The sequence below is a fragment of the Solanum verrucosum genome, unplaced genomic scaffold (genome assembly GCF_900185275.1).
Source record: "Solanum verrucosum unplaced genomic scaffold, falcon-dt-bn FXZP01000128.1, whole genome shotgun sequence".
Classification (NCBI taxonomy): Eukaryota; Viridiplantae; Streptophyta; class Magnoliopsida; order Solanales; family Solanaceae; genus Solanum; species Solanum verrucosum.
The window spans coordinates 2,024,860-2,042,056 of record NW_026020327.1 but is presented as its reverse complement, the minus strand read 5'-3'; the positions used below and the strand labels follow the sequence as shown (position 1 = coordinate 2,042,056).

General features: G+C 29.8%; 2 protein-coding genes across 2 annotated transcripts in view; one reads left to right on the top strand and one right to left on the bottom strand.

Annotated features, from left to right (window-relative positions):
- Positions 1-17,197, bottom strand: part of LOC125835792 (GDSL esterase/lipase At5g33370-like) — a 233,433-nt gene that overhangs the window by 23,888 nt on the left and 192,348 nt on the right. The gene's annotated exons all lie outside the window — the stretch shown is intronic.
- On the top strand, positions 6,243-10,083 carry LOC125835798 (GRF1-interacting factor 1-like). The gene is made up of 4 exons (XM_049514899.1): positions 6,243-6,589; positions 8,335-8,411; positions 8,921-9,005; positions 9,636-10,083. The coding sequence occupies exons 1-4, from the start codon at positions 6,506-6,508 to the stop codon at positions 10,062-10,064; spliced, it is 675 nt and encodes a 224-aa protein (XP_049370856.1). The 5' UTR covers positions 6,243-6,505; the 3' UTR covers positions 10,065-10,083.

Below are 17,197 nucleotides of genomic sequence, written 5' to 3'. Positions count from 1 at the left end.
ATTTGACCAATTGTGATATCTTCTTTCTATTGCAATAATGTTGGTGGAATCTTTTTATTTTTGTACTGCTATAAATCATTTCATAAAAGTATAACGCGATAAATAATTGAAATTTATCGACTCCAGTTTAAGTTTAGGGATGTGGAGTTCTAAACAATATACACCTTCTGACCTAATTTATGCGACACTCAGTGTTTTTGATCAAGAACAGAGTTTTAAATAGTTCTAAAATTTGTGATTTAAAACAAGTAAATTCATACTATGTGTCGATATGCCACATCCACCACCCTTTAATATACACACATAAAGAGTAAAATAATTTCTCGAGGATAGAGCATCGAAGCATTTGACATGTATATATAAGTTTCTTCGACGATAATGATAGGTCTAGAGTATGAGCCCTGCAAATACATGCAAAACTTCTTGGTTGGATCTAAACATTCATATACATCCAAAATATTGTCATGATGGAATACTATAGCTCAAGGGTTTATATGCTGGAGATTTTAGGGTAGTAGAGAGAGAAATTAAACTATAGGTTATAAATTCAAAAATGAAAGTGATACATGCATGTATGTCAGTATGTGTGGATAAGAATAGAGGGTACAAAAGGAGCAACTATATAGATATATTCTTATGATATTGATAGTACAATAGCTATAGTCCATTCTATATATGTGTATGTTATATAGTGAGGGGGACCTAATTTGTACAAGTAATTAATTTGCCAGTGCATTTTGTTTATAAGAACCATAGGTTAATTTTGTCTAGTATTGAGAGTACGAATGATTCTAATGTTTCCTTAACCTAATGCATTTATCTTTTTTCAGATATTGTTACAAACATTATCATTATATTATGTTTTGTGTTCACTATATATAAGGATGTGCTATAGAACGGGGGATGAACTTAAGAGGATAGAGGGGACCGAGATAGAAGTGGGACGCACGGGCGGACCCATGTTGTATCCAGGGGGTTCACCCAAACCCCCTCGGCAAAAAATTACACGGTATATATAAGGTAAATTTTCTATATTTCTGTAGATATATATATTTTGAACCCCCTTAATAATAAAGAGAAATTGATGGCATAGTGGCAAGTACCCTTGAAACTAAACGGTATGTCACCGGATCAAATCCTAGTGAAAGCATTTTCTTTTTTTCTTTTTTAGTTTCAGTTTTTTTTTAGTATTTTTTTTAAAATTTTCAGTTCTGTTTTTCAAAATTTTTTTACTTTAAAAAATGTGCTAAAAGTTTGGTTTTAAACCCAAAAGAATTCAAGGTTTCCATTTCTAAAGACTTATTTACACGTTTATACTTTTATTTTTCGAACCCCTTGAACGAAAATCCTGAGTCCGCCACTGATGGGACGGGATAGGAAGGAGGAAACATGAGTCCCGTCTTATCAATCTCACTAAGCTTATGAGATAAGATGAGATGAGACTTTCATGCTTGTGCAGATTGCACAAGTACTAACTCCATACCAAAAGGTAATATACTCTTTACATTTCATTTTATGGACATAATTTGACTATGCACTATAAAGGAAGACTTTTTAAAGAAAATAACTTGTATTGTTGTATTTGTAATGTTAAGTTGCTTGTTAAACATAATTAAAGACATTAACGAAACACAATTAACAATAAAATGATGGATAAAATACAAGTAACGAATATTATTGAGAGAGGTGTCGTCCTTATTGAACCATGTCTTATATGTCTTCAATTTCTCTATGTGTTACCTTCTGATACGTTTAATTGTCAAATTTCAGTTTCTATCCATATAATAAGTTTTCAGAAACATCAAAATATATATTCGTGTGATTAAAAATATAAAAATACATCTTTTTAAATTGATTAATAAAAAAAGGGAAAAAGGACGATAAATATACCCGAACTATCGTAAATGGTATGCAGATACCCTCCGTCATATTTTTGGGACATTGGTGCCCCTGCCGTAAAAAAACTAGAGCATATATACTCTTTATAGTAACGGTTATTCACGTGTCATAATCTTATCTACCGACCCGACATTTATTAAATATCGAATCGATGGATAAGATGGTGTCATGCGTCCCTATTTAGTCTTCCGTTAGAGTGAAGTACATATATGCTATAGTTTTTGGATGGCACGGGCACCAATGTCCCAAAAGTATATAACGGAGGGTATCTACATACCATTTCCGATAGTTCAGAGGTATATTTATCTTTTTTCCCATAAAAAAAATAATGTTAAACATAATAGTGAGTCTAAAATTTTAAAAATATTTTGAAACAACATGCATTATTTTTTATATGAAAAAAATAATACTGTAGTAAAAAAGAATATGCCTGCATCGATTAACACAACATATAATTATGCGTGAAAGAAAAAGAAAAAAAAATAATTTCTTGAATATGTGAAAGTGATGATGTCATGGTGGGTTTAAATAACAAATGGACCGGATCTACCCGAGCCCAAGGCCTGTACGTCCTTTTACTTTGTTAAACGTGCATGTAATAATAAAAAATAATAATAATAAGACGATTTTTTATTTATTATTTCTTATCATCATCCATCACGTGACTACTTTTTTTTTTTACAAATATATGTAGACCGAACGTCGAAGAATATCGTGCAGTAAATGAGATAATTTTTCATTTACTTAGAGATTTTGGATTTGAGTCATGGATGAATATAAAAGAAACTTTTATAGAGAGTGTTTTTCTTCCGAAAGGGATCCTATGGGATGCGATCATGTGTATTAAAAATAATTGAGTTCCAATAACGATACAGAACATCGAGTGAGAAAATTAAAAAACATTATGGAAATTGAGCAACTTATTTTTAAAAAAATTTCTCATCCAGTATTCGGTATTTACGTTGGAGCCGGACTAAATTTGAATTCGCACCAGAAAATCCACATTAAAGGTAAAACAATCTCTAACAAAGGTGACTTTATATCCAGGAAGACTCGAACATGAAACCTCTGATTAAGGATTAAAGTATACCGACTATTTCACCATAATCTTTGTTTGTGATTGAGCAACTCCATTGATAGCGACTCAAAGAAGAAGAAACACAACGACCACATATTCACTAAAAATATTTATAAGGTGGTTAGAATAAAATAGAGTATACGCAAATTATATTTTACTTAAAATTATCTTTAAAAGATTGGAAATTCTGTTAGTGAGGTTAGAGATGTGAAAAAGATAAGATATATGCAAATTATATGAAGTAGGACATGTTTAATGAAACAATATAATATAAAATTAGAATAATAAAATTTAGCTCAAAAAATTGAGAAATTATATAATATTGAAATAGTGTTGTGTTAAATTTAATAAATTAATATAATGATGTTGAATTAATGTTAAGGTGTTGCAATAATTGAAATTTGAAGAAGATAATAAAATGCAAATTTGAGTATTTTTAATAGTCAGACAACAATAAATTTGACATAATATAAAAGGTTTAATTGTCCTGAGAGATATTAGATTATTAAATAATAGGAGAAAAATAATTAAAGGAGAATAAAAAAATAAATACAATAATAATAATGTTAATTCATGTAAATCATCATAAAACATAAAAATAAAATAAATAATCACATGAAAAAACGATAATCATCTAACAATTAATCTATTTCTCAATTATTACAACGATTCGATAAATTGATATAGAGTGAAATATACCCCTAGTAACCTACCTACTTATAAAGCATCTGCTGCAGCAATAGCTTAGCTTAGCTTACAGTTTAATTTGAACCCTCCAAAAAGTCCCAACCCCCTAAAACTATTTATTTTAAGTGTTTTTAAATTAAAATAATTTTAAAATATATTTTTATGATATTTAATTAAAAAGTATTTTTAAGTTGACATGAAAAATAAGTCATAAATTATAAGTCAATTTAAATAGGTATGAAATATTGAATATTTCTTCATTTCAATTTTCAATTCATGTGGTTTCGTTCGATCAGACATAAAGTTAAAAAAACACTAATTAATTTCTTTTAAAGTGATGATCTATAAATCTAAAATATTTATTAATTTTAAATAATTTCTGAGAAATTATAAGTTAAGTTGACGACAATTAATCGAATCAGAAATGGTAAAAAGGTCCGATCAAACGAGATTAATATTTTATGAAGGATTGATTATGTTCTCCCCATACACATTTGTAGTTTTATAGTTTTTCAATTTCACATACAAGTATGTGTGTTAATTTCTTTGTTTTACTCTTCTTCTTTTTTATAGTTTTAAAAAGATTTTTTTTATAACTTCTAAATTTTAACTTTTCATAATATTTCAAACTATAAAATCAAACGATATTTTAATACATATATTACATATTTTTAATCTAAATTTACAAAGTTTAATTTTTTTAACTTTTAAAAAAAAATATCATATCAAATTAAAATTTGACAAACAAATTAACATGACAATGTTGATTATTAAATCAAGGGTGCCAATAAGTCTGGAGTTGTCCTGCATGAATTTTTGTTACTACCTTAATTGTTTATTCCTCTTTTATTCTACATGTCTCTCTCTCTCTATATATATCTTCTTAAACTGCAGAATCCCATCTACCTTGTTATATTTAAATCAAGATTATGTTTGCCTTTTGTCTTTTGAATCGTTTGTTCAAGCGTGTAATTTAGTGGTCAATAAAATATATCATGCGTTATTAAATTTTCATATAGATAAAAAGCATGGATGATATCCCTTATTTTCAATTTAGGTGATGTAAAGTCTCACTTAGCACAAAGTTGAAAATATAAAAATACTTTTGAAATTTATTGTCCGTAATATTGAAAGGCAGTTTTGTGGATGTATAAAAATAGTATTGAATATAATATATTGATAATGCTGATAATAGTAGTATTGGTATAAGATATGGGGATATTACTTGTCTTCAAACTAAACGAACCCTAAGGGATCGTTTGGTGTGATGGATAAGAAGAGTTAATTTCAGAATAATTTTTGAGGGCCCTTTTTCGATGTTTGGTTGTAAAAGTTAGGATAACTTATTTCATGATTAACAATTAGTCCCCTTAAAGTATGTAAAATAATAAAAATATCGCCCTTAAACTCTCTTTTATACACCATTTTTAGATTAATATAATTTTTAACAACATTTATAATAATATTAACAACCTTAATTATTCAATGGTTTTATGATGATATATTTTTCTATTAAAAAATTATATTTTCAATACAACTTTTATTTATGAATATATTATAAGTTGAATTTATTTGCCTAATTCTTATGTTTATTTATATTTTGATTCTCTTAAAATGTTAACTTCACTACTAAATTACATATTTTTAATTAAATAGTTTATTACTCACTTAAAAATTATTTTTTATATATCAACTAAAATATAGGTAACTTTAAAATGTAGATAACTTTAATAATAAAATATCTTTTACTTTAATAAACTTATAATGAAAGTTTTATTTTTAAGCTAAATAAGATGGAAGTTTTATTTTTAAACTAAATAAAATGAAGGTTTTATTTTTAAGTCAAATAAGAAGAAAATTTTATTTTTTAAGAATAAATAACTAAAGCATGCAAAGAAAATGTAAAAAATATTTAAATTAAATAGGGTGAAAGATATTTTTGTAAACAAGCCACTTATTCTTAAAAAATATGCAATAAATACAAGTTTGAATATGACAAATCAAATAAGCACAAAAAATTACTCCCAGTATAACTAATTTCAGCATAACATATCTCGGCATAACTTGTATATAAACCAAATAACCCCTAAGATTCTTTAGTCCGATCCTAGTGGTCAATAAAATATACTATGTGTTACCAAATTTTCAAGGATATAAAAAGTATTTATGTATAAAAATAATATTGAATATGACATATTGATAATATTGACATTAGTAAATTCATACCATTAGATATGATGATATTATTTGTCTTCAAATCAAACGATCTTTAAGAATATCTTTAGAATGATTCTTTTGCGTTAATATTGTTGCTTAGCACACCACTTAGCATAACTTTGTACTTATATAAACAGTGTAATTTTTTATCGATCTGCCAAGATAATGAGTTTTGACTCTCCATTATAGAAGTCTGATGGCAAGATTTTTGATTTTTTTACTGTTTGAGGATACTATACTATCATCTCTGTCCAATAGGTTGATGATAAGGTTAAAATAAGAGAAAAGGTTCAAAGCCCAAAGCAGGTAAAATCCTTTACTTCCCTATCAGGGTTTATAGTAATGGTTTTGCTTGCCCAGAATTTAGATTCTTTTCTCTCTTACTTACTTACAGTGAGTACAAAGGCAGCTTTTTTTCTCCTACCTAGCTAGCTGCTGCTGCTACTACTGTCTCTTGTCCCCATCAAAAAAACTTTCCACTAGTATTGTTATGTCACTATTCAAACTCAAGTGATATTGTAAATCAAGAAAACTAAAAAAAGGGGGAATTTTTCTTTTACTACATTTCTTGATTTATGCAAGGAACAAGACAATTTTGAGTATAAAAAGAGTGAAGGGGGAAATATGCAGCAGCAGCACCTGATGCAGATGCAGCCCATGATGGCAGCCTATTATCCCAACAATGTCACCACTGATCATATTCAACAGGTTTTCTTCTTCTTCTTTTACTTATTTTTTCTTTCTTGATTCTCTTATCTGCTTTTTTTTTTCTCATTCTCTCTGTGGCTAGCTGGCTGGCTGAGTGCTTTGTGTATGTATGCAGTGTTGTACTAGTAGTTGTTATGCTTTGGTTGCTTTTTCTTGGCTCCTAGTTGAATAAAGTTGCTTTCTTGGTTGATAAGTTGTTGCTGAAAAAAGGGTATTTTTGCTCAAGGTTTATTGTTTGTTGTGATATACATGGAACACAAAAAGAAAGAAAAAAAGTTGCATTCTTGGTTGATAAAAGTCCTGCTAAAAGAGTGTTTGCTCATGGTTACGTGTGGTCATATACATGGAACAGAAAAAGAAAGAAAAAAAGTTGTATTCTTTGTTGTAAAGTCCTGCTTGAAAAAGGGTATTTTTGCTCAAGTTTTGTTGTGGTCATATACAGGAAATACAAAAAGAAAGAAAAAGTTGCATTCTTGGTTGATGTAGTCCTGCTAAAAAAAAGGTGTTTTTGCTCATGGTTTTTTGTGGTCATGTAAAGGGAACACAAAAAGAAAGAAAAAAGTTGCATTCTTGGTTGAGAAAGTCCTGCTAAAAAAAAGGTGTTTTTGCTCATGGTTTTTTGTGGTCATGTAAAGGGAACACAAAAAGAAAGAAAAAAGTTGCATTCTTGGTTGAGAAAGTCCTGCTAATAAGGGGTGTGTTTTGCTCAAGTTTTGTTGTGGTCATATACAGGAAACACAAAAAGAAAGTAAAAAGTTGCATTCTTGGTTGATAAAAGTACTGCTAGAAAAAGGGTGTTTTTGCTTAAGGTTTCTTCTTGTCATATACAAAAACAAATATGTTACTTTTAGGTTCTTGCCTTTTCTTCTTGAAACTTATGTTGCCTTATACACAGAACACAAAAAGTTGCATACAAAAAGGGTATTTTTGCTCAAGGTTTATTGTTGTCATATACAAAAAGAAAGATGTTGCTTTTTAGGTTCTTGCCTTTTCTTCTTGAAACTTATGTTGCCTTATACATGGAGCACAAAAACTTCCATACAAAAGGGAAATTTTTGCTCAAGGTTTATTGTCTGTGTTCATGTATAAAGAAAAAGGTTGCATTCTTGGTTGAAAGAAGTCCTGCTTAAAGGGTATTTTTACTCAAGGTTTATTGTGGCCATATACAAAAAGAAAGATGTTGTCTTTAGGTTCTTGCCTTTTCTTCTTGAAACTTATGTTTCCTTTTTTTTTAAATGTATGCTTTGTTCTCTTTCTATTAATCTCATGTCTTCCTAAAATGACTGTTAGTTGAGTTTGTTGCTTTCTGCAGAGTGAATAAAAACTAGTAAATAATGTGTTGACAGTTTTTTGAACTTTTTTAAATGTTACTTTTGAACTTTTTAAATGTAAAAACTGTTAACTTCAGTCTAAAAGGCTTCATCTTCCCTTTTGAAATATTTTAAGATCTTTATGTATTGCTAGTTTATTTAACAATGACCCTAGTTTTCAGTTGTTAAATATAATAGTAATACATAAAGATCCTAATGCTATGAACAGTAATTACTGAAGGCTTAAGTGTCATATAGCTGTATGTTTACTCAACACTTGAACAACCTCTTGTAGAAATGTACGGTAAAACTATGTACAATAGACCTTGTGTGGTACCGCTCTTCCCTGGACTCCGTGCATAGCAGAAGCTAAGTGCACCGGGCTTCCTTTTGTTTTTTACTTAATAGCTGGCTTTTTGTTCTTTTCTGTTTCAGTTCCTGGATGAGAACAAATCACTTATTCTGAAGATTGTTGAGAGCCAGAACTCTGGGAAAATAAGTGAATGTGCAGAGTAAGTTCAGTTGATCATTCTTTAATTTTGTATCTCTAGTTACAGGCTAACACATTCGGAATGCACTTCATCAATAATCTTGTTTTTAGATATTTCACCTGATTTTGAAATATGTTTTTATATATTCAACATTATGATGACATTCTTGAAACATGAACATAGAATATAGAATGGTGGCCTGGAAAAGATTTAATATTATTGCATTTTATAATATGGGTATCATTCTTGAAACTTGAACATAAAATATAAAGTAATAGCCTGGAAAAGATGTTACACTATTGTTCATTTTAAACGTCATGGTAGCTACAAATAATTGACCCAAAATATTTGTCGAAGCAAAATTTCAACTTCAAATCAATCGAATCATGTAGTCTAATTGTCTTTTTAGTAAATGTTTTCTTAAGGAGCATATAAAAAGATAAACGTTATAACTAAAATGGACCGGAGGGAATATATTACCGTGCTATTTATTAAGTAAACACCTGTGGTAACTCTTCTTGCTGTGGCAGGTCCCAAGCTAAACTTCAGAGAAATCTTATGTACCTTGCAGCTATTGCTGATTCACAGCCCCAGCCTCCTAGTATGCATTCACAGGTAGAAAAACATATCTTGGCATTTCAATTATCTACATCTTTTAGTTAAGGATTTAACTTATATACGTTGAGTCGTTGACAATGCAAAGTAGTTCCTACTATATGTCAATGTATCTTGAACTTATTGTAGCAGGTAACATGTCTTGTTTTCTTGGTCACTCATCACACCTGTTTTATAGACGATTACCAGTAGTAACATTTAGGTGACCTCTTATTCTATGATGCCATATTGCTCTGACTCTCCAAAAATTGTTGCTGCATGCGTGTCGGATACTTAAAAAATGCTTTACTTTTTTGAGTATCCGACACACACCCTTCGATAATTTTGAAGAGTGTGAGCTACATAGCGTCAATGTGTATTACTCCGTTGTTGCATTTATTTTGTATCCAGCTACTTTGTTGTCTCTTTTCTTACAATCCTAAGTCAGATACTTCCCTTTTTAGCCGAGGGTCTTTCAGAAACAACCCCTCTTGTGGAATTACACTGGATATGTTGTTGTTGTTAACATTTCAGTGACCTGAAGTGTACATAAGCTAATTAACACATGTTGTTTCTTGTCATTCTTGAGTAGGCTTAACATGTTTTATAAGCTAATTTGTAGTTGTGAATTTGATGTTTGATGTCCTGCAGTTAGCTTCTGGTGGGATGATGCAGGGAGGGGCACATTATATGCAACAACAACAAGCTCAACAACTAACAACGCAATCGCTTATGGCTGCAGCAAGATCCTCCTCCTCAATGCTCTATGGACAACAACAACAACAACAACAATTATCATCATTGCAACAACAGCAAGCAGCCTATCATAGCCAGCAACTCGGAATGATCAGCTCTGGTGGAGGAAGCAGTAGTGGACTTCACATGCTACAAAGCGAAAACACTCATAGTGCTAGCACTGGTGGTGGTGGTTTCCCTGACTTTGGCAGAGGATTAGGCAGTGGAAACAAGCATGAAATGGGAAGTTCTATGTCTGATCAAGGACGGGGCGGAAGCTCGAGTGGTCATGGTGGTGATGGAGGTGAGAATCTTTACTTGAAATCTTCTGAAGATGGGAATTAAGTTTATGTATGTTAATTTTCTTGTTAGTGAAGGATTTTGAACTTAAAAGAATAGCATTTAAGAATTTTGTTATCTAATGTGTTTGTGAAAAAACACAAGTCTCTTATGCCTTTGAACTTTTGGGCTTAGTATCTCAAATGTTTGAAACTTTAACCTTCTAAATATCATGTAAATTTGTTAGGTCATTTTGGTTTTCAATTGGTTTTCTTTATGACTTTTTATTTCTTCTTTCTGTTGGGCTATTTGCTTGTGAAATCTCTAACCAAAAATTGGGAGGGCGCGGTATGCATTAGTAGCCGTTTGAACCACTGTTTAAATTTCATAGGTGAAACTCTAAATTTGAAACTTTAGGACGAGATTGAGTGTTAACAACGTATCCAATATAATTCTACGTGGCCTTTGGAGAGATTAGGGTGTAAGCAAACATAACCTACCTTTGTGGGGTAGAGCGGTTGTCTTCGGTAGACCCTTGGTATTGTCATCGAGTGTCATCAGAGGAAATTTGAACTCCATAATAATGACAGTTTCTCGAAGAGGGAGCCAATAAACGGGTTGGCTGGTGTGCTACTTTTAGTCTATTTATCACAAGTTTGTTAAACTTTGCCTCAACATATATTTATGTCATTCGACTTTTGATGTGCATAAATAGACACTTTAATTTGTTTAAAGTTGAATAAATAGACACATTTGTCCTATGTGGCCTCCTATATGGTATTTCTATCCTATACGGTGTCCTATATGTAGTATGTCATGTAGGACTCATGTGTCTGTTTGTTCAATTTTATACAAGTTAAGTGTCTACTTGCGCACGTCGAAAATGAATGACATAAATATGAAATAAGGTTAAGTTTGAAGAACACATTTACGTATTATGTCTATATTTTAAATTGGGATATTACAAGCAATAACTTAGTTGTCACTTCTATAACATTTGTGGAAATAGATAGCCCATGGCCCAATATATTGATTGATCTATTGGCTTTTGATATTGCATTTCATTTGGCAAATGAGCTAAAGCTAATACACCTAAGTAAGAAAAAATATTTATATTTTTGTTTATATCAATTCAATAAATATTGCGTCTTTCACATATAGTTAATATGTATAATCCTTATTTTTGTTTGCGTATGTTTTTTATCTCACAAGTTGGGAGGGCAAATTCGTCTTTTTTGTCTTCAGATCTATTTCTCGCGAATATTTTGCTCACTTTTAATTTACTAGCTCTTTACAAATTCAAAATTTTTTTAAGTAAAGAGAAAACCTTGAAAACATCATTTTACTTGAATAATTGAATCTAAAATACATCCATTGAGAGTTTTAGAAAAGTATTGAAAGCTCCTCTAAACTCGTCACGAATTATCAATTTCATTCTTAAACTATTAACAACCTTAAAAACACTCATTTACTTAATTAATTGAACTTAAATAATCCCCGATCTTGCAAATTAAATTAACCTTTGGTTTCTTCAAAAATTTCAAATTGAAGAACATATATTTAAGAGTGAACGTATCGATCTAGCTCGTAAGTGATAACTACTGTCAATTGAGAACCATCAAAATCAATTTGGTAAAGTTTGAACATGTGCTTTTGACCAATATGTCAATTTTTTGTCGGTAAAAAACGAATAAAAATAATAATTACGAAATAAAATGTAATTATTTTGTATCTAATTATAGATATTTCGCAAAAAATATGATATCTAATCTCATGAAATATCTTAACTAATGTGATAGGTAATTATGGATAAGTTTCTATGTTCAATAATAATATTACTCCCTGTAATAGGTCATGCCATAAAAATGGTAAATAATTTTGGTGATTATTTTAATTTATCTAAATTTTAGTGACAAAGTTATCAATGAAGCGAGTGAAAATTTTGGAGACGCTAGATTTTAAAAAACTCAATAAAGATATAACATGAGTAAATATTTCAATTTACCTAAATCATGATAATACATAAGCTATGGAGAAGTATATATACCAGGTATTTTATGAAAAACTTAATTATGTGTCTCATATTAAAACATTAAAATTCTTTTTGTTTCATCAAAAAATGAATACAAATCTTATATTTTATAAATTTGAATTTAAATAAAACAATCTCACACAATTATTATTTTGAATTTTCGCGCTTACTTATCAACGTCTTGAAGTTGAAATTTATGTATTTCATTTTATTTTATTAGAACATAATTTTGGAAAGAAATTTCCAAGAATAAAAAAAAAAAGTGAGAAAGAGACAAGAAATTGAACACATGTTTGAATGAATGAACAAATCAAGAAAATTATGCCAAAATTTAGCAGTCATGACACCATGTCTGGCCCTCACTGTCTTCTTATTTTTGGAAAGTAAATGAAGGTTCCTCTCATTTTGAGTGTATTACACGCTTTCCGTCCATTTTTACTTGTTCATTATTCATTCGACACATTTCTTAATACGATAAATAAAGATATAATACATAAACATATATTTTAGCCTAGCGTCATCTGATGTTTATGTCCTTCAACTTTGAGTGTGCACAAGTAGATCTTTAAACTTGTATAAAATTGAACAAATAGACACACACTCTCGACGTGTCATGTAAAACGATTGTATCTCACGTGAACTGTCATGCAGAATACATGTCTGCTCGTTCAATTTTATACAAATTTAAATATTTACTTGTTCACCTCCAAAGTTAGAAGGCGTAGATCTCATATGACACGAAATCAAAGGCAAAACTATGCATATGCCACAAATAAAGTAGTAATTTCACTACATGATTCATGTTTATTATAAGTTATCTAAATATTAAGAAATAAATACTATTAATATTTAATAATAAGAATAACATAATTATAAAATGATAAATTATTTTTTAATTTTAAAACTAAATAAATAAATAAGAATAAAAATTTATTTAATATAATGAACAAGCCAAAATACTCGAACCAAGGAGTATATTAATTAAGAGAATAGTTTGGTGTCTGGTGAGATTATGGATGGATAAGTTTGTATTAAAATTAACTAAATTTTCCTCTACAACGGTCAATCTTTATGTAGTAGACTAGTAGTATTTATTAAATTGGATATGTTGACTCCTTTAATTATTTCTCATCTCAAAAAATAACGATTAATATAATCTTTTATAATTTGAATTGACGAAAGTGATTCTACTAAGACTTGAATTTTTTATTTGTTAGTTTCAAATCTTTAATAAAAAATAATATAAAACTAAAACCAATTATGTTCAAGACTACATACTTAATTATTCGTCTCAATTTTATATAGCAATGTTTTATGTACATATAGTTTATCTTAAAGTCCATAGTTTTGACTGATTGCTCAAAATATAATGACTAATATCTTATAGTATAATTATAAGAAAATAGGTACAGTATATGCGGAGTTGGCTATAACACTATGGTTATGTACTTTAATTATTTTTTATACTTTCTTTAATTCAATATAAATAAATTGTTAGAACTATTTTTTATAATTCAAAGTAAGTGAATTGATTATCTTTTTTCAAATTTATCCTTCTTTTTAATGAAGTTTTTAACTGTTTTAAATTTACTGGGGAGATGAATTAAACTACTTAGAAAGAGCTTAGGGAGAATCAAAAAGGTAATATTGACAAATTACCCTTTAATCAAAAGGATATTCACAAAGAGATCGAAATATAGTTGGATTCTTCTTGATAATTAAATACTTCAAGAGGATTTACGAAATTCTATCTATGTGGAGATCAAAATAAACCCAAGAAAGTCCAATTATCCTACCTTCGAGAAATGCGCTATTAACAATCCTTGAAAAAAGTTTAGAGGTAAGAATCTGTAAAGATATGACACCTTAACCGAAATCAACCCAAAAGCTAACTCATGAAGGGAGAATTGCTCAAGTCCGTATAAGCAAATCACCAATCCATTCCCAAATAAATGTGGGATTGTAACCCGCGATAGCCCCCCCCCCCCCACATCTAAGCTTGACTGGAGCGTGGACCAGAAGCCCAAACGGGGAAGGACCTTGCTCTGATATAATGTAAAAATATGACATTTGCGTCTAACTCAACTCCAAAAGATAGTTTTTGAGGAGAGAATTGTTCAAGTTCATATAAGCAAACCACCACTCCATAGTCCACTTATCCCTTGCCAATGTGGAGCTATAAAGAATCAATGGAGAAATAGAAGTATAAACTCTATTCATTGATAAAATTATGTTTCTTTATATTTTATTTGTGATTGCAATATCTTTTTTATCACTTTAAAATTTGCTGCTAACACCGTTCAAACAAACCCAAAGGACTATAATGCCCTTGAATCACATCAAGAAGGTTCAAGACAATTGAGTTTGTGGTAAAAAAATATGATTTTTCACCCATTAACAGAAAACGATTGTTTGACTAAACCAATATGACTGGAAATATAGAATAGACAATATTTTTCTTTTCCTTTTTTTTTAATGAGAAGTGCCAAAAATTAAACGTCAACTTGGAATATTTCCTTTTTTTGTTTGGTCAGCACTGGCGTTGCATTTATTATAATTTATTTATATATAAGTTGACTATTTAAGCCCTATTTTTTAAATTGAAATTGAAAACTCAAAAAGTAGCCCCTATGGAATTTTTTTGCCCCTATTAATCATTTGGTTACAAAAAAAATTCTTTTGGTTACACTGATTCTTTTGTTCCTCAAGTTAGTATATATATGTTTTGTAATAAGAAAACAAAAATATTATTGAGAGATTAACAGATATAATTAGACATACTTCACTATTATATATACTATTATTACTTATATTTTCAAAGTATTACCCATCTTATCAATAATTAAGTTTTTTCTACCATATATTAAGGAAGATATACTTAGATACATGTATTTTTGTTACCAGATACACTAAAATATGGAGGGAAGCAAGAGAGGCAAACAATATTTATTATATACCCCAGATACATGTGAATCCACTTTGATATAATATATCTAGAACAACTTACACATAACTTTGACCCTATGTATCCCGAGATACATGTATCTGGACGCACCAAAATCTAGTAACATATACGTAATATTGTAAACTAGAGTGTATCTAAATAATTAGCTTATAAACTATAGGGATTTAGGTAAGTCTCCCAAATAAAATTTCTAATAACTCACAAAATTATTCTACTTTCAAGACATAGCAATAACATATTTACATAATATATACAACCTTCAAGAAAATCAACAATATTAGAAATTTTAAAGATCTTTCTCTTTCTTAATTACTATCCTCCTTGTCATTGTACGAAGCTCGTCTCATTGTTGGTTTTGAGTTTGCAAATCTATTTTTTCTTTTTTTCACCGATCCTTGATCTCAATTCAGGATCCGACTTTAATATGAGATTCAAATTTTGAAATTCAGCTTCGATCTTGTAAACACACTTTATAAAGGAGAAATAGAAGAAAAAATGCTTGTGATTTAAACACACTAATTAAACAAAACAGATAGTAGAAAAACAACACTACACCATGACAATACTATAACCAAACTATACGAAACAACATATAGTATCATAAATCAAAGAGCAAGAAACAAAAATAATACTACGAGTATTAAAATAAACAACAAGTCAATACACTCCTACCTACCTACTGGCAACATCATAAGATAGAAAAAAAAAGCATACTAAGAAAAAGCATTATTTAATTATAATATTAGTACGGAAACCGAAATTCAGAAAAGGTATTTGAATCTTCTTTCCAGAAATTATCACGAGTTTGATTTCCCATCGAGTGTTCGACGAAATTACTCGAACCTTCACTACCTTTATTTGCTGCAACAATTCCTTCATTATAACTCACTGTTTTTCCATGTTCACGATTATAAATATTTGATGATTTTGGTGGGCTTTTACCAGTAAGTTGTTGAACAACTGCTCTAAATTCAGTAGGATTTTTGACATTTACTAAAACAGGGCTTGATATATACTTCACCTTCATTGGCTCTTTTTTTTTGTTGCTCATTTTATGTCATTTGAGGAATTGAAGTCTAAAATAATGTGTCATTTTATATAAAAGAGTAAGGAGAAATTTCCAAGAAATGAAATGTCAATTGTCACCATATTCAAAAGTTTTGGAAAACTTTTGTTTTATCATGACTATTAAGGGCTGGGGGAACAAGTTAGTTTAATTATTTCAAGATTAATTTTTCAGGATTGTTATCTCATCCTTAATGAAGAAAAATTTATTCCGTGATTATTTTCCAACCAAACATGGGATAAGCTCAGTGGCGTAGCCACATGGTGGTCAGGTGTCCAATTGGATACCCTTCGTTGGAAAAAAAATATTGTAAATACAAGTAAAATGATATACAAATGATTAAATAACATATTTTTGACACCTTAACACAACAAACTACTGTAGCCTAGTGATTTCACCTCCTTGAAATGATGTAGTGCTCGCGTGTTAGAATCTCACCATGCCACTGGATAAGCTCATTCTAAAACTAATCTTAGGATTAGTTATTCCTTAGCCTTTGTATTAAACAAGTTCTAAATATATCAATTTTTTAATGAAAGGCATGGATAGTGTGCTGTGATTGTTGAGATTCTTCCATTTTTAATCAGAAGTCTCGGATTTGAGCCTTAGAAATGCAAAAACCACATGTTGGGAGCGACGCCCAAAAAAGGACCTTGCTATGAGCGAATTCAATTTAATCGTGTAGAGAATATGATTAATTAATAAAAAGCGTGTTCTTTCTAACAATTTAAACTTTTAAATGAGATAGTCAGTGTTTACTTCAACATGATTTTAGAATAGGCAGAGCTTCTGAGATCGAATCTCACCACTACCCTATATTAAAAAGAATTTTCAGGCCCATAAAAGAGAATCATATCTATGAAAAGCGCGTTCGAGTGATCATCTGGGTGAATCGGTCGGACTCTAATGTGAATGGCCAGAAACAATGAATTTCCAGAATCTGACGTAATTTTTTTTTTTTGCGTACGTATAAGTGGAGAAAATTATTCGGTCTTAGAAGTTTCTACTATTTATTTATATTTTTTTTCATTTAGAAGTGTCTGTTCACTTATTCACTTATTACAAAAAAATAAAAAATAAAATGAAAACCACCACAACAAATCAAGGTGAAACTTGCATGGTTTATTCGAATACAC